The 22,148-nt window shown below is 50.0% G+C and overlaps 1 protein-coding gene across 1 annotated transcript in view; it reads left to right on the top strand.

Moving 5' to 3' along the window:
- TOX2 (TOX high mobility group box family member 2) overlaps positions 1 to 22,148 on the top strand; it is a 90,375-nt gene that overhangs the window by 49,415 nt on the left and 18,812 nt on the right. Inside the window, exons 4-5 of the mRNA XM_009998387.1 lie at positions 16,830 to 17,069; positions 19,674 to 19,901. Coding sequence (XP_009996689.1) covers positions 16,830 to 17,069; positions 19,674 to 19,901 — 468 coding nt within the window. The remainder of the gene's footprint in view (positions 1 to 16,829; positions 17,070 to 19,673; positions 19,902 to 22,148) is intronic.

The raw sequence follows: 22,148 nt of genomic DNA, 5'->3' as shown, positions 1-22,148 counted from the left end.
TATTCCTTGGTGCATCTCCCCCCTGCAGATGCTGCCTGCAAAGGCAGGGCAGCAGGAGGAGGGTTGTGCAGTTGTGCATCCAGGGAAGGTTCTTGTCTTCAGCTTGTGCTTCTGAAGGGTTGAAGCAGCCGAGTGCCCAGTGTGACCCACAGCTCAGCTCTGGGTGGGTCAGCCACATGGGAGAGCTGCATGTTCACAGGGTGAGGGTGACCTCTGGTGACACAGAAGCAGGACATGCACAGTGTGTACCCTGCCCTTCAGGACACTCAGGGAAATCCAGGAATTCAGATGAGTGGCAGAGCAGCCCAGCACAGAGCATCACCCAGGGGAGCAGGTCTCTTCATGTACAGCCCTGGAGGAAATCATGAGTTTTGCCTCAATCCCAGGGAGCTGAGGGAGAATTTTAAAAGGAAACATGGGCACTTGCCCACAGGTCCTGGTGTTTTTCAAAATGGCAAAAACCAAATCCTTTCACAGGTTAGGGATGTCTCTCCCACTTTCTTCTACATCTACAGGCTGCCACATTTAGCCCTCTCAATGGACCTTCATCCTGCCTCTGCAGGCTCTGCTCCTGGGCTGGAGGCAGCCCTGAGGGGTCTCATCAGTTCCAGAGGGTCCAGGAGGTGAGGAGACCCTGTGCGAGCAGAAGGGGACACCAGTAATGATCATCCCATTCAGGGTGCTGGGTGCAAGGATCTATCCACTGCTGTTCCTCAGGGCATGGAGGAGAAGCTGCTCCAAGCCAAGGAGAGCAAAGTGGCAGTTTCCACTTGACATGAAGGCAAATATCAGGGCTGGGTGAATCGTGGCAAAGTCTGTAGGAGCTCAGCCAACTCCCCCCTTCCCCCAGAGAGTCAGAGCAGCCCTGGAGCTGGGAGCAGAAAGGAAAGTTTGTCTGAATCCCACATTGACATCACAGGGAGGGCTGCAGCTCTCTGGCTCACGTCAGAGCTGAATTGCTGTGGTTACAGGAGGCTGCTTGGCTTTTAATATTCTGGGAGAGCTGCTACAGTGGCAGGAAAAAAAAAATAAAGGAAAGGAGGAAAAAAAGAAAGGCATTAGCAGTACAAAGTGTCATGATCATCTCTGTTCTGCCACAAGGTTGAAAGGATGTTCCAGCTGCGCTACATGAGCAGGAGCTTGAAGAAACACCAACAAAAATGCACTGATTATTCTTGAAAGGCCTTTGCAATTCCCACCGAGGTATCACTGACTAATTTATGGGGAGGTACCACGGGTGCACAGCCCTCTGCTGCCTCACAGGAGGCTGCACTGGAACAAGAGGCATCACAACAGAGGAGCTCAACAGTCGTGTGGTTTGTGTCACTGGGAATAAGGGCTGAGGGGAGCAGAGAAGCTCCTATGGAGCCAGGCTGGGAGAGTTGGGGTGTTCAGCCTGGAGAAGAGAAGGCTCCAGGGAGACCTTAGAGCAGCTTCCAGTACCTGAAGGGGCTCCAGGAAAGCTGGGGAGGGGCTTGGGACAAGGGCAGGGAGGGAGAGGACAAGGGGTGATGGTTTGAAACTGAAAGAGGGGAGATTGAGGTTAGATATTAGGGAGAAATTCTTCCCTGTGAGGGTGGTGAGAGCCTGGCCCAGGTTGCCCAGGGAAGCTGTGGCTGCCCCATCCCTGGCAGTGTTGAAGGGCAGGTTGGATGGGGCTTGGAGCAGCCTGGGCTGGTGGGAGGTGTCCCTGCCCATGCAGGGGGTTGGATCTAGATGATCTCAAAGGTCCCTTCCAACCCAGACCATTCTATGATTCTATGACAAGGCCACAATTCAGAGAAGCCAAACCAGCTTTTTGCCATAGGGAGGGGACAGAAAAGGAATACCTGATTGATGGAGGAGGTGGTGATTCCTTTTTTTTGTGCACAGGGCAAGAGAAGAGGCAACAGAATCTCAGGCATTGGAACAGGCTGCCCAGTTACCATCCCTGGAGGTGTTCAGTAACTGTGTAGACAGGGCACTTTAGGACATGATTTAGTTGACATGGTGCTGTTGGGTCAACAATTGGACTCGATGGTCTTAGAGGTCTTTTCCAACCTTAATGACTCTATGATTCTATGAATCATCTTCCCCATGAAGAATCAAACTCAGACACCAACAAACCAGTGCCACACTGAACGTTTGATCTGCTCAGTGTTGAGTGTTAGATTTGAGCAGGGGGAGCATTGCCCACAGAGCCATGGCTGGGTGCAACAGCCCCCTGACTCCAAAGGACTGTGGAAACCCTTGGGAGTTATGAACATTGGAACAGTTTGCTATAGGAGAAGGATTTTTAGAAGTTACCTCCCTTGACACTGGCTCTGATGTCCTTCAGATGACCCCAAGATAACTAAAACATATTGACACATTCATATCTTGATAAGAGTGCTGTTTCATTAACCTTCTGCCTTTTTGAAGTTGGTCACTCAGCTGATCCATCTGTAATGAGCGTTTCAACATTGATGAATATTCATGAGCTTTGCCAGCCCTCCTGGCTGAAAACCATCCCTCACCATAGCCAGGAGGGGCTGTGGGGTTGGAGCCCTGAGGTGATGGGGACCCTCACCCTGCCTGTCCCCACGGGGTGATGGTCACCTGGGGCACGGGAGCCTCAGAGCAGCTCATGGTCCCATCAGGCAGCAGCAGAAAACCCTGCTGGGAGAAACTGCTTGGTCTCTGGGTCCATCCCCTCAATTGAGATGACCTGCAGAGCAGAGGGGCAGTGACACTGTCCCCACAGTGAGCAGGCTCTGCTGTCTGTGTGACAATCTGTTTGCTTCTCCCCCCCAAAAAAAAACCAAAACACCAAAATCTGTCTTTTTCTGGAAACAAAGCCAGGGCTGCAAAAGCTGCTGTTTCTTATCTGGCAGCTCCAACCTGTGTGGGTGAAAGTCAGAGCCCACCAGGGTGCAGGGCAGCACCAGGGCTCTCCCTCAGGCTTTGCTGGGAACACTTCCCAGCCCTGGGGGATGCTGAAGCTCTGCTCCCAAGTCTCTGCTCCCTTCAGCCTTGTGTCACCAACCCTGCTGGCAGGGAGGGCAGCTGGTGGCCTGGGGGGAGGAAATGCCTGAATTTCTGAATGAAGCCCATGGTATGTGGTGCTGCTGAGAAGCTGCAGAGTCTCATCTCAGAGCAGGACCTTGCTGGTCAATGAAAACCCTCAGTCCTAAAAGAGCAAACCACAGTGAATTACACAGCCACTTGATAATTATTTTTTAGTGCTGCTGCTAAAAAAGCCCCATTAAAAGCCTGTAAGTCATCACCAAGTGCTGTCAGGCCACCACACCCAGGGGGGGTTTATTTCCAGCTGCATTTTACTTCCTAATTTTGGCAGGCCAAAGCCTGGAGACCAAAGAGCAAATTTTTACCTGGTGTTCTCTTTATCTCTACATTTCTGCCTTTTTCACAGTGGCCACTGCCAGCCCAGGGGTGGCTGTGGGTGCCTGGGGGAGCATCATTTGGGGACATCCCACCAGCATCACCCCTGGGCTTGGCCAGGACAGTCTGGGAAGCTGCAGTGCCCAAGTGGCAACGTGGGTGGATGTGCCAGGCTTTGGAATTGTGCCAGCCCATGGGTTCAGAGGCAAACAGGAGGGCAAGGAGACCCACCTGGTATTAATTATGACTTTTGAAGCTTTGCCTAATCACATTGTCTCTCTTAAGCCCACGACACAAATATTAATGAGTGGGACTTTTTCTTCTCGTTGTAATCAGTGACATAAACAGGTAACACCTTTCTAAAGAGTTAATAAAAATGTGTCAACAAAAGCTCTAGCACAAACCATCGAGGAGTGTGCAGTAAAACATTCCAGTGTTTATTGTGTTAATTGAATATTCATGAGATGCCAATTTAAATTACAGTTCACAACTGTTGCTGTGTCTAATGAATAATTTAAACAAGTGTGGCCAAAGAGATTGCAATGCTGCATTAGCAAACTGCAAGGGATTAAGCAACAGAGAATTTATAATTAGCTTTGTATATCCTATCATAAATTCATTGGAAAGATGGTTTTAATTATCCCACATGTTAATTCAGAATTCACTGAATTAATTTTCGATTGAAAAATAACCCTTTCTTCCCAGCTAATATATTTGTCTCCTGCATTTCAGGAAGAGGAAATTACAGGTGTGGAATGGCCTGATCTTTTCAGATCTTGCCTGTCATGACACAGCACTTGTGTCTGCCTATCTCAGTAATTGCTCTTTTGCATTTCCAGCTGGGGAAGCTGAGACAAGTGAGATCAAATCCCTCCCAACTGGTCTGGATCACAGAATCCTGCTGTAGCTTCTCCCAGGTCTGTCTGCTGTGGCTTGTCCTCTTTGATCCACTTCTGGCTGCTTGGGAAATCTTGTCTATTCCTGGAAAGCCAGCCTGGGAAAGGGATACAAGTTTTTGGCAGTCATCTCCTGTAAGCAGCTTCTAGGTTTTTTTTAAGACACGAGGATGCTCAGGAAGAAGAGTCTAAACCCCAGAGTTGGAGCTGAGGTCGTTGCCATATTTTTGAGCAGCACAGGAATGTGTTTTTTTTCTCTCTTTGGTGTTTATGAAGTAGTTTTTTCTGTGGGAGATGGGCCCCTTTGCTTATAGCAGAGGGGGATGTGCAGTCCCCACTGCTCACCCTGCAGCTCCAGTGGTGCCCAGGGGACAGCAACGTCCTCCAGAGCAGGCAGAGCTGAGGTCCCTGTCCCTTGTGACCCACCGTGGAGCTGCTAATCCCCAAGGGGTGAATATTGTCTGTGCTTTCCCTTCTCGTGGTGCCCCCCAACCAACCACCCTTGCCATGCTGGTTGCCTGCACAGCCTGTCTGCACACCCAGAGGCAGCCCCAGCTCTTGAAGAACCTGAACCCTGATGCTGAAACTCACTGGACTGAAAACAAAAAACAAGCAGGAAGGATTCCAGGGAATGCAAATCCTGACACCTACACAAAGCCACCTGTGTTCAAAGCTTGGCTGGCAAACTCAGCAAGTGCCTTTGGCTGCACGTCCTGGAGGGAAGCACTTCCTTTCCAGGTGGTTTTGTTTAATTCCAGGTCGGCAGGTTAATGAGATCTCTGGGAGATGCTGTTTGATCTGGAATGTAAACATGGGCTTGGCACGTGTCCCTGATGTCTGATCAGATGGAAATGCAAACATGGTGCTGAGTGTGCCACACCATCCCAAACCTGCTGGTGACACAATGTGGAAGCCTAAGGAGTGATCACTTTTTTTTTTTTTAAAGAGCTTAATTGCAATGTTTTCTGCTGCCTTTGAGTCCTGCCCTATCCATGAAAGGCACAGCTTGGCCCTGAGGGTGAGCTGCCCCTTCCTCCTGGAAACAGGCTCCCTCAGGAGCACCCAAACTCCAGGGTTGTCCCAGGAGCCACCAGCAGGGCTGAGCCAGCCTGGACACCTCCCCTGGGACCTTAATTGCTGGTTTAGTGCCTGGGTCTTTGGGGTGAGTGGAGTTACTTAAGCTGATGAATGGAGAGCAGGGCTGTGAGGCAGCACCTTGGCCTTGACACTTATTGATTGGACCTCAGGACTCAATTGATCAAGCTCCCCAGTGCCAGAATGTTATCCCAGCAGGAAAAAAAAATCAAACCTTTAATAGGGCCATATGTTGCTCTCGGTTTTCCACTTGGGGTTGTGTGTTTTAGGAGGGAAGGAAGTGGTTTTGATGGCCTGAATCCCCACTCTGCATGTATTAAATAAAGACTGGCAGCAGGAACACTTGTTATTGTGGCAATTCAGCCTTGAGCAGACCCAGGCCTCATTCAATATGGCTTATTTCACCTCCAGGAATGGAGTGTCTTGCTGTTAGAAGGAAAAAAAGGAATCTCTCAGGTGTCTGTTATCTATCATGAAGAAGCCCAAGAGGACAGAGATGCTGCTGGACTGAATATTCTTTCACCAGTCCCCATCTAATGCACTGATATCCTGGATTGCCCAGCTCAGGCAGTATAGCAGGCAGATCATCAAGGCACTTCCTGAAGTTGTATAGCTTTAATTCTGCATTTCTGGGAGGTTTTTACATCTCTGTCATTCAGTTTAGAATAACATCTGCAGGTGCATTAGCTGGCAAAGCAATGAGAAGTGTTGGTTGTTGTCAGGAGTCAGAACAGAAGTTACAGCTTCTGGCTCCTGGGACAGGAGTCACTGCTCAAGTTTCTCTTCCCTGTTCCCTCCTGCAATTAATTTTGTGCAGACAGAGCCATTTGGGTTTTGTGCACCTATTTTAGAAGTGTTCAGCATTTCCTATAATTAAAGACAAGAAGATAAGAAGCTGGGCCTTCTGGTAGGAGTCTGTGTGATGCAGAGCAGTCATGGCACACCTGGCAGGGTTCCCCTCTGCAGGGCAGGGCAGTGCCCTGATCATCATGTTGCTGGTGGGAACTGGTGTGGAGGAGACAGAATCTTAGAATCCTTTTGGTTGGAAGAGACCTTTAAGATCACCAAGTCCAACCATTAACCTGGCACTGCCAAGGCCACCACTAAACCATGTCCCTCAGCACCACATCTACATGACTTTTAAACAATTCCAGGGTTGGAGACTCCACCACTGCTGTCTGTTCCAGGGTCTGACAACCCTTCTGGATAAGGAGCTGTTCCTAGTAGTCAACCTGAGCCTCCCCTGGTACAACTTGAGGCTGTTTCCTCTTGTCCTTGGGAGAAGAGACCAACTGGCCCCTACTCCAACCTCCTGTCAGGCAGCTGAAGAGATCTAGAAGGTTTCTCCTCAGCCTCCATTTCTCCAGGCTGAGCATCCCCACCCTTCAGTCTCTCCTCCTAGGAATTGTGTTCCATACCCTTCCCCAGCTCCTTTGCCTTTCTCTGGACACACTCCAGCCCCTCAGTGCAGTTCCCTGTCTCAGATTGCTCTGGCAGAGCTGGAATTTTTAAACTCCAAGAGTTTCCCAGCAAATATTCAGCCACAGAACCATCCTGCTCCCCTGGATGTTCCTAGTAACAGGAGACTCTTATCAAGCCCTTCTTACAAGCCAACACAATCATCCCAGCAATATCTGGCCACGGGGGGATGTGGAGGTGGGGGGACAAAAAGGGGACAGCTCATTGCAGATGTGGGAGAGAAGTGATGTGAGGTCTGCACAGATGTGGTATCAACACCTAAGGGATCCAATCTTTTTGATGCCACAGGCATTTCTTACAGGTCTTGAAAAGCAGGCTGTTCAACTTTGCAATAATAATAATAAAAAAAGCTTTTAAAATCCATTCACAGGGCTTAACCCCACAGGGATGATTTTTCTAAGCAGTCCCCCCATTTTCCTATTCTGTTCTAAACTTACATCTTATTTTTCTTCTTCTTTAACCTCCGTGCAATAAAACTTGGAGACCTTTGAGTCTTGATGGGAATGCAATATCTGAAGTGTCTGAGAAGAGGCAGGAGAGACATAAACCAAAGTGAGCTGGAATGTGCAGGAAGGTGTCAATAAGCTGCAGGGAGGGGCCAAGAAATACCCTGGGAGATGACGGGGCCAAGGTGGCTGCAGGTCCAGCCTGAGGGTGGGAGGGTGGATGGAGGAGTGGGATGTAGAGCAGTAGGTGAGCTGGCTGGGTGTCCTGCTTTCTGGATAGATCTCATTTTCTTCTTAGCTACAGCAGCTTTGTGGTTTGGGTTTAGTGTGGGATTTGGTATGAGGGGAATCTTGATCATACACGAAGTTTTTTAACTTTTGTCAAGAAATCAAGGAGTTCTCAACTCCCCATGCTTGAAACCATAATCCTGCTTCTCAGGAATCTTAGTAGCCTGTCTCAAAGTCTGGCTTTGACCTGCAGGATGGCTTTGCTGGGCAGGTGATGAAGCACATGGCTCAGGATCAGATCCATGTTCAGAGGGGACTCAGGACCCCCCGTAGCCCCACGTAATATCTGCACTGTCATCCCAGCCCTGAGAAGCACACAGCAAGTCCCACGATGGGGATTATTTGTGGAGGGTTTTAGTGTTGGCTTCTGAATCCATTTCCACCCCAGTATCCTTGGGATCAAAAAGTGGACACTGAAAATTAAAGCAAACCTGACGAATAAGCAGCTCTCGCACTGGAGAGGTTTTTCTCCAGCTTTGCCTCACTGTTAGACCCAGGAAATGCAACCAAGGTACTCCCTGAGCCAGTTTGGCTGCTCCTCCAGCCATCTCAAGTGCAGAGACAGAAATCCAGAGTAGGAAATGGTTCTGGGGGCTCTTCAGGGCTGGTGCAGACCCTTTCTGCCCCCAGGACCATCTCACCTCTACCCCTGCAGATATTTCTCACCTGCTCCCTTCTCATCTTCTCCCCTCTGGAGCTGGTTCTCACTGGCTTTTCTCCTCTTGCCAACCCCCATGAAGTGGATGTGGGAATTTTATTAGGTTTTATACCTCCCATGGGTTGGCTGGGCGGGGGGGGGCTCAGGGTCTGGTGCTGTTTAATTACCTCCTGCTGTCTGATCCAGGGGAATTCTAGCCCCAGTTTTTGGGACCTGGTTGTTGTTATGCCTGGATGAGCAGCAATTGCCTTCATCCACAAATGGTTTTTACAAAATCACTGAATAATGTATTCAGGAAACATGCAGGAAATTAATGGAATAGATTATTTGCAAACACGTTCCGTGAATTATCAGGCTTGTTCTCTCTCCGTAAAATAATGTACTTAAAAAAAAACACCCAGAGTTTATTGAATATGTTATTTACAGAGTGTTCTCCAGCTGAGAGCTGCAGGAGCACCGAGGGAGTGCACAGGCAGCTCAGCTGCTTCCCTGTGACTGGGGCAATCCCTCCTTCTCCAGATAGATGCACAGCCCAGGGCTTGGCTTCTATTTTCCTGGACCATTCTGCTCATCCCTGACCTCAGGAGAGCAGGTTTGGAGAGCGACGTGTGCCAGCTCCCTGCAGGAATAGTCACAGTGGGTGTTTGGCTTCCTCCTTCAGCTTCTTCTAGGACTCAGTGTTGCTCCTGGAGAGGAGGCAAAATACCTGGAAAATAGTCAGCAGAGAGAGACTCAGCTGTTTTGTGTAGCTCTGCCACATCTTGGTGCCCTGCTCTGGCCAACAGCGAGGGATTTTGGGGGATGGGTGGTTTAAACCTCCAACCTGGCCATTCCCCAGGGCAGCACATCACACTGCAGTGAAGGAAACCCCCCTCAGAGGAACCATGTCTGATGGAAAGGGAGAATTCTGAGCTCCTTGTGCCCAGAAGCTGCCCCATCACCAGTCTTGGCTGCTCCTGCAGCTCTCCTGCAGTATCCATCTCATCAAGTCATTCCAAGCACCTCCAATGCAAGCAGCAGGGTTAATCCTTTCCTGAGGTCTAGGAGAAGCCCCAGGAGCCTTGTCTGGGGTCAGCTTTATGGAGAAGCTTCATGTTCCAACCATTGCATTTGAAACTACCGATATGAATTAGCAAGGTTGGGATTTCCAATTATGTAGCATTTAACACAGGCTGTAAAACCTTCTTTTCTCCTCTGTCTGCTCAAATCCTCTGTAAGTCATCAGGCTTCCCTGCATATGGTGTGGAACAGCTGACTGAGGAGCTCTGGGTACTGCTAATGCTGGGATTTAGTAATTCTTGGAATATTGGGGAAGCACTGGAGGACTAGAGAAGTGCTGATGTGCAAATACTTCAAAAGGGAAACAGAACAGGCCTGGTAATTACAGACCTGTCAGTCTGTCATCAATCCCAGCAAAATAATGGAGTGGCAGATCCAGGCCTCAATTAATAAAGAATTAAGGGAAGGTAATATAATGAATGCCAATCAACAGGGGCTGATGGAAAATGAATCTTGTCAAACTAAATTGATATCTTTTTTTATGAGATTACAGGTTTGGGTGATAAAGGTAACAGTGTTAACAGAATATACTGAGACATCTGCAAGACATTTGGCTTGGAAGCACAAAGTGTGTTGAGAAAGTTGAAGAATACAAAGTCAACATTGCACGGGTTTGATGGGTGGGCTTGTCACTCTTGTCTTCCCAGAGTTTGTCATATTTATACCAAAGGAAGCATTAAATAATTGCCAGTGAGGTTTGTAGATGACACAGTGAGTAGGCAAGTGGCAGAAGACAGAGATGCAGAGCTGATCCCAGTGATGCATCTGCCTTTGGAGAATCAGTGTTGTCTCAGCTGCAAAAATCAAGTTTTCAAGGTGAGGACTCTTCTCCTTAGAGGTGATGGCTCTGGCAAAGGGATGGGACTTGTAGGGCAAAGCTGTGCTTCTCCCTGGTGGTTGGTGGGGAAGTTCAGAAAGCATCCGGAGGAACGAGCAGGGTGGGAAGCTCAGGAGTGCAGAGGGGGCTGCTCAGTGTTTTTGGCCAGAGGGAGAGGGGTTTGGTTATGGTCTGCAAGTGCTTTGGTGAAGGACAGTCTGGTCAGAGCCCTCCAGTCTGGCAGCAGACCTGGCCAGGGGGCTGCACATTGGACTTGTTCCCAGGATCACCCCTGGGTGGTGTATCCAGGGAACCCGTGCAGCAGGGCAGGCTTTGCAGCACAGTGGGCAGGGTGAGGGGCAGTGGCAGCCCTGCCCTCTGCCTGCTGCCTTCCCACAGCCACCCTGGCTCTGTCCCACTCTGTCTTCCCTCCTGCCATTCCCAGGGCCCACAGTCGTGTGTCACATCCCCTGTGTCAGCGCTGCTTGGATGAAAATCAGAAGGCCTGGGAAAGCTTTGCCTTCAGACCTGCCCTAGGATGTGGGGCTGTCTCAGAAATCCTCTTTTGAAATCCTGTTGCCCAGGGAAGCTGTGGCTGCCCCATCCCTGGCAGTGTTGAAGGGCAGGTTGGATGGGGATTGGAGCAGCCTGGGCTGGTGGGAGGTGTCCCTGCCCATGCAGGGGGGTGGGACTGGATGTCCTTTAAGGTCCCTTTGAACCCAAACCATACCATGATTCTTTCCATCTGTTGCCTGGTTCTGAAGTCAGAGCATGCTTGCCAACCTGAGGCTGTAAAATCTTATTTATTTATTTATTTTGCACTGGGTTGGATGCAGAAAAGCTGCAGTTTCAATCCAGTGCTCAACAACCAGTAGCACCAGTTCCCACGGGCTCCTGTGCTGCTGCCAGCAAAGCCTCCCCAGGGCAGGTGGATCCCTGGGACCTGTTTGCTCAGTCCCTCTGGGGAACAGCAGCATTCTGGAACTAAGCTTGTCCAGGGAGTGACAACCATGGTTGGGAACCCCACTACATACAGAAAACCTCTGCCATATAACAAACATCCCCCACTCCTACCAAATTTAATCCTTTCCTTTTTAAACCCTTTCCTGCTGTTCCCCTCGTGTTCCTAATAGGATGATCAGTGGAACCAAAGATGTGGCTGTTGCTTTAAAGGATAAATTAGTTTGATTCTTAACTCAATAATTAAAACTGTTATGGCTATGAGCCTGCAGGGATAATGTACTATTATTATAGTCATTTGTTTCAATTAAATGCTTACTGATTTTACAATAGCAGCTGGGCACCTGTGTGAGATCCCTATTACTGTGAACAAGACATCTCAAATTCCAGCAGAAATTTGTCACTGCACTAAAGCCTTTTACACAGACCATGAAAGTTTATTAGGAGCAGTTACAAATCAGGAAGAGGAGGGGTGGTAATTGGGGATATATTTGCTTATCAGCTTCTCTCTCTCCTCCTCCTCCTCTCCCTCTTTTTTTTTTTAAGTAAATCATCTTTAAGCATTTCAGCCCCGTTTGCATTTGAGCTTCAATGCAGGGAAGGCCTGCTGGGAAAACTTGGCTTCAGAGCTGTTCAGCAGATAATTTCTCTCCCTGGTTGATTGTGATGGTAATGGCTTGTTCTTGGGAATAAACCTAAGGAGAGGGAAGCTGTGCTGCCTCTGGGCATTGAGGCTGCCCATGGAATGGGTGCTCCCCTCGTCCTGGGAGGAAGACCCCAGGCAGGGAAGGCTCTGGCATCTCTGCTCAGCCCACCCCCATGAAATAGTCCCAGGAAAGGTGGCAGTCATAGGATTATGGACTAGTTTGGGTGGGAAGAGACCTTTAATGGTCACCCAGTCCAACCCTCCTGCAATGAGCAGAGACATCAACTAGACCATGTTGCTCACAGCCTCACCCAACCTGACCTGGGATGTTTCTAGGGATGGAGCTTCTGGACAACCTGGGGCAGTGTCTCACCACCCTCAGGATAAAAAATACCTTCCTAATATCTGCTCTAAATCTCCCCTCTTTCAGTTTAAAGCCATCACCCCTTGTCCTGTCACTACATGAGGAGGAGGAGAAAAACCCCACGCAAAGTGAAGGCAGAAGGTGGTTACAGGGGTGGGACCTGCCTTGAGGCTTCAGCTGGGAATTAGGATTTTGCAGGAGAGGACATTCAATAGCAGCAACCACCCTGCCAGAGCTGGGACCAGCCCCAGCTCTGCTGCCAGTGCCATAGCCTGGACTGCTGGGAAGAGCTGCCTTTTCCATATGAATTTGTTGGGACAGTGAACTTGAGGCTCCACCTGACATGTTTCCAAATGTTCTCTTTGCTTGCAGAGCACCCGAGTTCCCAGTCAAGCTGTTTTTGTGGTGTTTGTCACTCATGCTGGGTTACCCTTCTCCCCAGCAACAAGGAGCATGTGCTGTTTGTCAGCCAGTTTTTCTCCCCTTCTTAGGATCAGCTGGAGCGTTTATAGGCCTGATCTGCATATTCATTTAAAAAATTGAAATACTGTGGGAGAAAAGAAGCTGTCTTTGAGTTATCACAGCCTTTGGGAATCTGCTAAGTAAGATGAACTTAATTACTTTAGCTGTGACTACATCACATCTCACTCATGGCTCCTCTGAGATGCAAAACATCTTTTCAGTGGAGGCTGCAAACACGTCCTGAGCCTTTTGCAACACCTTGCAGCAAGCTCTGGGTGCCTGGGATGGAGATGGGACCTGATCTGGCTCTTGGAGTGGCTTCTCCTTCTGGTGGAGCTAATTATGTTGGCAAGGCAGTTATTGAATCAGGCGTGGGCTTCCAACAGGCTTGGTGTGGATGCTGGATGCTCTGCAGCAGGGGTTGCATCTCACAGGGGTTACATCTCACAGGGGTCACTTTCTTTAGGAGCTACATCCCACAGGATTTACATCTCACAGGGGTTACATCCCACAGGAGCCACACAGAGTGCCAGTGTCCTGATTTGAGTCAGATTGAAGGGACCTCCAAGACCATCTGGTCCAGCCTCTCTAGTTAGGAACACAGCTTAGATGAGGCAGTTACATCTCCCAGGGGTTACATCCCACAGGGCCTGTATCCTCCAGGGGTCACATCCCACAGGATTTCCATTCCCACAGGGTTACATCCCACAAGGGTTAAGTCCTACAAGACCCTTGCACCTTTGCTTTGCCTCATCTCAGTTTCATTCATTATTTACTTCCCTAATTAGGCTGTTTGCTGCAGGGGAGCATCTTTGAATCCTGCTCCTGGGTTTCTTTTTCCTTGGGTCTTCCTTGGAGGGGGATATAACCTACTTTGGGTGCACCACTAAGGCCCCTGAACGAGCTGGTGGAAAATGGCTTTTCCACCACTCACCCACTCCAGTTTGGAGGGGATTGGGAGCCAGGGGAGGTGACAGCCTGGTGTCTTGTTCCCATATTTCATTATTATTTAAAAAAAAAAAATAGGAAGTTGAGAGAAATCCTAGTGAGTGGCAAATGGTGGGGTCAGATCCTGCCCCTCCAAGCAGTGATCTGCAGGGTTCCACATGGGCAGCATGGTCACACATGTCCTCCTGCAAAACCTCCTGGCCAGGGTAGGAGGAGATGGAGACCTGGGAGAAGGAGGGAAGGGGCCAGAACCAGCAATAATCAGCAAAGCTTTCAAGCCAAAACACTGGGTTTTAATGATGCTTGGGACGAGGCCTCTGGGCTGAGATATCCTTGGGGAGGGGGATATCCCAGGAAAAATTCCAGTGTCTCCACTTGGGGAGAGGACTGTGGTTGGGTTGCTGTCAGCAGGAGGTTTCTGCATGGATTCTGTGAGCTGGGGCTCAGGTTTCAGGGTTAGTTTTTTTTCCTACCCATTTTCATAAGCATTTGCAGCACGTGTCCAATATCCATAATTGCACTCCTGGACGTGTTCTGCTCTGGTGCATAAATAACATGCACTGGAAAGAAAAAGTGGATGATTACACATTTAATGGCTTAAATGGAGCCGTTGTGCCCTGTTGGCCACGTCATCAAAGTTTCAACCAAAAAATAAATTATCTTCATCCAGTATTTCCCCAAGAGACTGTCATGGCTGCAAGTGGGAACCAGCTCTTGGAAATCTTAACCTCCTTTTTTGAGCCACGTTTCATGGCTTTCCCCATTTCTGAAGCACCCATCTTCTGAACTTCTTTATTTCCATTTCAAATAAGGGCAAGAAATGACTCCTTTCCTTAGCAGATCCTCATGAAAGGTCTGGATTAAACTGCCTAAATCCAAGACAAATGTACTTTTATCACTGGGATTTTGGGAAGGAGCTTGCTGATCCCCCAGCAGATGGGAGCTGCTCTGTCTTTCCATCTTGCAGGCTCCCATTTTTTGCCTCTCTCACCCTTGGCCATTCCCAAAACATGTGCAAATTTGATTGAAAAATGCCAACAATTGGCTCTGTGATTCTTCCTGTGCTGCCCAAGCCCACAGTCCAGCCCCAGTTTGCTTGGATGCAACGTGCACATCCCCAGTGTCTTTTTTGGCCAGGATTTCCTGGCATGGCAAAGAGAGGCCAGACCCCTGCAATAGCTTTTAAGGGAGGTTTGAAGGACACAGAAAACTTGGCACATTCAAGCAGCAGTGAGGTTTTTTTCAGCTCCAGAGGGAGCAAAGCTGCCCCTGCTGTCCCTGGGTGCTGGTGTTTCCTTGCCACTAGACACAGAGGACAGCAATTCAGCTTGGTCCCTAAGTCGATCAGGCTCCTCATGCAGTTGAAATGCGAATTCTTTTCTTCCTGTGGGTTAAATCTTTGCACTTTGATGCAGAAAAAGGGCAGATCTAGGAAAATCTGTCCCCCTCCTTGACTGATGGTTGCTCCCAAGGATAGCAGAAGCTGCTGTCAGGTGTTGTGTCAAGCTCTTGATTCCTGACCTGCACGAGTAAATCTGGTTTTGAGTTTGGATTTATTTCCTCTGAAGCCTCCCAAGCCCTTTCAGGTCTTCCCTGGGTTTCTTTCTGTCTGTGCTGCTAATGGAGTTGGCAGATTTTCCTGGGTAATGAGTGATCACACCTCGGTGGGCTTATCAGAAATGTAGATTGTTAATAAATAAAGTCTGGGTCTTTAAACTCCTGGTAACATTAATCAGATGAATGTAAAGGGAAAAAAAAACACTCTGGGAAATGTTTCAGGCAGGGTTTGCTCTCTCTCTTGCTGGCTTCCTCTGTGGCTCTGCTCTGCTCCTGGGGCTGCCAGGAGGTGGCAGGGATGGACCCTGAGGTGAAAATGGGGTTTTCAGGGAAAATGGTGTAAACTGGAACTGGGTTCTTGGCTCAGCAAGCTGCAGGGCAGCCCCAAAACCCTCAGTGCACCTACAGCATGTCCAGGTTTGTGTCCATCTCATCTTCCCACCTTGGCCAAGGCAAGGGGTTGTTTCTGCTCCTGCTGGACCCAACCACGTGAACCTTGGTTTATGCCATGACACAGGGGGGTCTGCACTGCACAAGATAATTTGTCTTTGTCTAATGCAGCATCCAACATTTCTTACTGGCAATATTGAATGTGCTTCATTTTCCTTCCAAATCTTTCAAGGCTGTTGGGCTCAGCAGTCTCAGGAGGCAACACCTGGGCTTGTGGCCTGGGCCATGTCCTTGTGTCCCTGCAGCCATGGGTGATTAGTCACCTTTGAGGCCCATCAGATGTCCCTTCACTCTCATGTTATGAGATAAATAGCCATTAGGAAGCTCTGCATTTCTGGGGATAACTCCATCATGCAGCCACCTCTCCCATCTCTCCTGCACTCACACACGTGTTGCTTCTGGTCCCTTCCCTCCCTGGGAAACCTGAGCAGGCAGCCCAGCATTTTCTGTGCCCTTGTCTGGACATTCTGCTACATCCATTTCAAGTGGGATCAGAAGGGATTACAAAATTTGAAATCAGAAGAGTCATCTCCTGGGGAGGAGTTGGAATGAGGTGGTGGCCACCAGCAGAGCTTGTCCCCAAGCGTTGGGTCCATCTTGGGGCACACTGGAGTGCTGGCTTCCCCTGGGGCTTGAGGAGCTCTGGCTTGGTGGTAGTGCCACAGCTCTGGGTGATGGGATTGGGGACCTGGGTCTTCCACTGGCTGCTTTTGTGCTGATTGGCAAGAGCCACCTGACATCTGTACGGATGATGCAGGAGAGTTGGTTGTGGTACCTTCATGGACTCAGACACGCAGGTATTTTTCACTCTGTGCAGTTAGCCAGCACTGCTCAGAAGCATGTTTGGAATCTATGGCTGCATCGCTGATGTACCAGGGCTGGATGTCCCCAGAAACCCTGGCACAACCCATGTCAAGTGCTCAGCAGTGGCCTCACATCTGCCTCAGCAAGGCTTGGCCCCAGAAACGTTGCAACATCCTCCCTTCTTGCCATCACTTGGCCATAAATGACTCATTTCTCAACTTTTCTTTCAGCCCCCTGGTAACTACCAGCCACCACTGGTCCCTGAAGCAGGCAGGGGGCACCTCCTGGGCACACAGACCAGTGCACAAACCCAGCCTGGCATCGGTGGGCAGGGGGGTGGCAGGAGCAGAGCCCTGGGTGCACAGCTCTGTGCTCTCGTTCTTCGCTTGCTTGGAAGGGGACATGAGGAAGACTCGACTGGATGCGTTGGATAAATTTCAACCAGTTCAACTTTAAGAGCTCATCATCAAGTGGTTTGATCAATAGATAAATAAACGACTGTTGTCTGTTTGTCTGTTTTTTACAAATGACCTAACTCAGATCCAGGAGATGGTCCACTCAGATGCCACGTCCTACGAGTCCAACCGCCAAGTGCCCCTGCTCGGCCGCCCCGGGATGCTGGCCGGCCCCATGAGTGCTCTCAGCCAGTCACAGCTGATCTCTCAGATGGGAATGAGGAGTGGAGTTACCCACGGATCCCCATCACCCCCGGGAAGCAAGTCAGCTACACCATCTCCCTCCAGCTCCACTCAGGAAGAGGAGACAGAGTCACACTATAAGGTGCGTGCGCGGTCACTCCCGTGTAAACAGAGAAGGGCAGGTGGTGTTTGTCAGTGAGGGCTGAGTTGTACTAAATTAGAGCACAGACTTTTGGTTGACCCGTGTAGGATGGAGAGATTGTTTCCAATGCAGAGTGAGGTGCAGTCCAGCAGGCCAACACCCAAGTCTGGCAAGGACAGTTGGGCTTTTCTCTCCAGGGTTTACCAGGTCTGGTCCATCAAGCTGCAGAGTTTCCTCTGATGGGGGTTTTGGGGAGGGAAGCAGGTTCAGGGCTAAGGTTTTGCAAATGCTTGGGTGCAAAATGAGATTTCTCATGGCAGGTGGAGGAAACTAAAACAGGGAAGGAAAGTCATGCAGGGTAGGATGTGAATGAGCTCACCTGACGTGGCTTACCAAAGGAAAAAATGCAGTTGCCCTGGGACAGCAAGGAGCTGGATCTCCAGGTCTTGCCTTTAGCCATGAACATGGCTTAGGTTGCTAAAGCAACTTCTGCAGTTCAGGGCTGGGCTGTTGTCCCACACCATGTTGTGTCCTGCCTGGTAAATCCCAGGAACCACAGAATGGTAAGGATTGGAAGGGACCTCTGGAGATCGTCAAGTACAACCCCCTGACAGAGCAGGACCAGCACAGAATCTAGGCCAGGTCACACAGAAACCCATCCAGATGGGTCTTGAAAGTCTCCACAAAAGGAAGGAAGGCCAGGCAAGATCTTCTCTGCTCCTTCCTGGGAGCTGACAGCTCTGGACAGCCTTCCAGGCATCCTCTGTTTTCCAGCAATCCCCTTGGTGCTGCCCAAGCCCCACTGTCCCAGTTAAACCCACTGTCCCAGCTGGGGCTGTGCCTGCTCGTGGTGCTTCTCTTGGTCAGTGCCCACGAGGAGAGCAGGTCTCCCCACAGCACTGAGCCCAGCAGGGTTACAGTTAGTTAAAATCCCATCTCACTTGCTAATGGGCTGAAGCCCTGTCATGCATTTTTTTCCCTCCTAATTAGCTGCCCTTTCACCTCCAGGCCTCCCATTCAAGCCCAATTGAGCAATTTTAAATTAAATGCCTTTTTTGGGGGGGGAGGGACGGGGTGGGGTGTGTGTTTCTCTCTGCTCATTCACTAATGGTCTGTTTGACAAATGTCACTGCTCTGATACTGAACTTAATGGCCAGTCAAGAGCTGCTGAGCAGAGAACAGGAGAATCACTGCCCTCTCCTCCCTGTGCCAGCTCAAGTGAAGCCTCCTAAATCTCAGCATTTCCAGGCAGACCATCAAATCCATCAGGAGAAGAGGTCTTTGCTCCAGCATCATTTTTCACAATGATTTGGTGGTTTAGATCTCTGTCAATTGATTTTCTTTCTTTCTTATTTATCAGATCTCAAAGTGACAGACTGGGCAACTTTCTAGGGAATATAATTAGCTGGTGGCCCTGGCAGAGCAGGGGCTGCTGGAGTCAAGCAGAGGCTGAGCACTGGGTGATGGAGCAGGCAGAGGTGCTGACACCCTGGTTGCCCTCCAGGATGCAGAGAACTGGCAGCAAACAGTTTTATTCTCTGCCGTGTTTAACCTCTGGTCTATTCAGGGTTTCCTGCATGAAAAAAAGAAGGCTGTTGGTGCTTCCCTGCAGTGTGAGCTTTCACTGAGCACAGTTAATGCCTGGAGAGCTTTGATCTATGCCCAAGTTCTTCCCTGGGGACTTTTTCTTTGCTCCCCATCACACAGAGCTCTCTGCAGTCCCACGTGTTCAACACGCTGCCCCGGGCATCCCAAGAGAGGCTCAACCAGGGGATCTTTCTGCTCTACCCTCACTGCAAACATCCCTGTTCCCAGCCTTGCTGCTTTACCCCCGAGCCTGGTGGCAACAGCTCGTGCTGGGCAGCCACAGGGACCAGCTCCTCTTGCCTGTGTCCTGCTCCCTTGCTTCAACCTCCCACGAGTGTGGGAACAGCCAGAGCTGGTCAGACCCGTTGTTACAAGTGGGCAGAGCACACAAAACCTTTACTACAGAAGATGAAAATGGTTACATTCCTGGGTATTTTTTTCCTGGATAAGGGTACATACCTGTTAGCAGGGTGGAACCAATTTGGGGTGGCCCCAGTGTGATGGCTGATGTGATGCTGGTGCTGCCAGGTCAGTGCTCAGAACCCTCCTGCCTGGGTAGGGGGGAGGCTGAGAAGCAGCTTCCAAACTGGGGTTATTGGGCTGGAAATCTGCAACATGTGGAAGCTGAGTTTGGCAAAATTCATGGACTGCTAAAGGGATCTGGCTGGGGAGCAAGATGCTGGGAGTGGTCCCAGAAGGTGGGAGTGAGTTTGTGATGCTGTGGAGGAGGAGGGGGCAAGGGGGTGATAGAGGATGAGTGTCTGGAAGGCCCCAGCTTTGGAGCAGGGACCACTGGAGCAGCAAGGGGTGAACCCAAGCTACAAACTGAGCTAGGAGGAGACACCTGGGGTGGGCTCAGGCACCCACCAGCAGTTTGTGAAATGATCCTCTACATCCTCCAGGGCTGCTGCCTTCCCCTGCCTGTCCTCTCCTGACCCCTTTGCTAACAAGCTGAAGCAGGGACTCGTATCCAGCTACTCCCAGCTGACTGCTAAGCTTCACCTCTTGGTTTTGCAGGTTACTGGAGAGAAAAGGCCATCAACAGACCTGGGCAAAAAGCCCAAAAGCCAAAAGAAGAAGAAAAAGAAGGACCCCAACGAGCCCCAGAAGCCCGTGTCAGCCTATGCCCTGTTCTTCAGGGACACACAAGCAGCCATCAAAGGGCAAAACCCCAATGCCACCTTTGGGGATGTATCAAAAATAGTTGCATCAATGTGGGACAGTTTGGGAGAAGAACAAAAGCAAGTGAGTTGCTGATCTTTTTTAACTTATGTTTTTTTTTCCCATTTGCTTTCAGCTGCCGAAATGTGGTTTCCCACCACAGGGAGGGTCCACACCTCCCCAGGCACCCTGGGAGAGTGGCCAGGGGCTTGAACAGGATGTGTGCCCCTCTCCCAGCCCCAAACCAGGGGGATGGTGATGTCACCTGGCCCTTGGACACCTCCCTGGGGTGCCCTCCCCCAGACCTTTGCCCCCCAAGGAGGGAGCTGGGGCTGAGGGAGGATGTGCTTCTACCTCTTTTCTTTCTTAGAATAACTCTCTGTTGTTGCTTGGGGAAGAGCAATTTTTTTTAATGGCAACTCATTATTCTTGATAAGCTCTTTGCAAAAAACTTCAGTGGCCTTTCCCTGACATGGGGTGGGGTTTTTTACAGCCTTCCATGGGAGATGGGTTTGCATTTGCTTGTTCACTTACAAGGAGTGACAACAAACGGGCTAAAAACTATTAACTCACTGCATCACTGGCCTCAAAGGGAATGTTAAGGCTTTAAAAGCTTAGGAAGGAGATGTCTGGAGTCACCTCACAGAGGAAACCTTCCTGCCCCAAACCTGTCAACCACTTTCAGGCTGCTTCAAGCAGAGGCTTCTGGGTCCTGCTGGAACTGTTCTCTTGATGCTGAGTCAGTTACAAATGCCTGTAACTGCTTGTGGCCTATGGAGACAACCCCAGGAACAGCTCCTGGAGCAAGTACATCTCTTTATCAGTCAGAGGGAGATCTGAGAGTGTGTGATGTGTCTCTGGACCCTAACATGCTCAGCCTGATAGTCTTTCTCCACGAGCCTGGCTGCCAGCCTTGGGCTGGCTCCTACTCCCCTTGGGTGTCCATGGCACCCATTGCAGCAGCTACATTTGGGAAGGGAGCAGCAGGGAGGGAAAAAAAGTCATTTAAATGGAAGTCAAGCTAGGAAATAGCCCTGTTTTCCAACCCATGCCAAGCTGGGCATAAGAGCAAAGCACCTTCTGAGACGAAAGCCCTTTTGCTGATTCATCTGGAGTCTCCACACTGTGCAAAGTGTTGCTTTGATATTTCCATGATCCTTCCTTTCTCCTCTTTGGATGGATGGCTGGGGGATCATGCAGGAATTTCTCCTGCTGAGTGAAGGGATGAAGATCTCCCCCTCTGCAGGAGGCTGAGCCCAGCCCTGCTGCCAGGGAAGCTGCAGGTCAGGGTTTGGGCCATCGGTGCAAGGTGTGGGAGGTTCAGGAGAGTGGAAAAGCTTTTATATCACCTCTTTCTCCTGCTTTCCTCCCTCCCAACATCTCGATCTGCCTCTCCCATACTCCATCTGGTTACAAATCTCTCTGTAGCTCAAGCACTGAGAGCTCTGAGTGTGGTTTATGTAGTGGAAGTGCTGGTGTGACCCGGGCTCAGCGCAGAGCAAACGTTCAGCTCTTAATTAACAGCAGGGATGAAACCAGCCCCTTTATCTTCCCTGCTAACTCTCCCTCCTCCTCTTTTATGAGATAGTTGCAGCCTTGCCTTCTCTTTACACACGCTTTCTAAGTGGCTCCATTTCTCCCTCTGTAATTGATTTAATTAAGTCATTTGTTCCTTGTCTGAATACTTAAATATGGACTTCCTGGCTTTGTCTCCAGCTGGATCCTTCTCTCCCACCACAGCCACCTCCCCGCCTGGGCCTTCTGCTGCAGGGACACTATTTATCTTTGGCTCTGGGATCATGTTGTGGGTTTGTGCAATGTGGCACGTTCACTCTTCAAGTGTTTGGCTGGAAGAGAGTTTATTTAGTCCCCATTTGCTTTCCTCTGCCAGCATCCCCACTCCAGTTTGTTTAGGTTCATAGAAGGAATGGAAAGGAAAAAAGGAAAAAGAAGGAAGGGAAAAATAAGAAGAAGAAGCAGCATTAAAAAATGTCTTTAATATTTGAAAGCAAGTGCCTGGGAAGATCCTTTCTCCCCAGGACTGCAGGACATGATGCACAGCTTCAGGATGAAGTTTAGCAGCACATGCCAAACACTCTCGTGGCACATCTGGGGAGGGGACAGTGAGCAAGCAGGACAGGGGCACATCTGGGCAGGGGACAGTGAGCAAGCAGGACAGGGGCACATCTGGGCAGGGGACAGTGAGCAAGCAGGACAGGGGCACATCTGGGGAGGGGACAGTGAGCAAGCAGGACAGGGGCACATCTGGGCAGGGGACAGTGAGCAAGCAGGACAGCCACACAGTGAAGCCATCAGTGCCCCAAATTCCTG

The sequence above is a fragment of the Chaetura pelagica genome, unplaced genomic scaffold, assembly GCF_000747805.2.
Source record: "Chaetura pelagica isolate M959 unplaced genomic scaffold, ChaPel_1.0 scaffold415, whole genome shotgun sequence".
NCBI lineage: Eukaryota > Metazoa > Chordata > Aves > Apodiformes > Apodidae > Chaetura > Chaetura pelagica.
The sequence above is the reverse complement of the archived record's forward strand: the minus strand, read 5'-3'. Positions and strand labels throughout refer to the sequence as shown.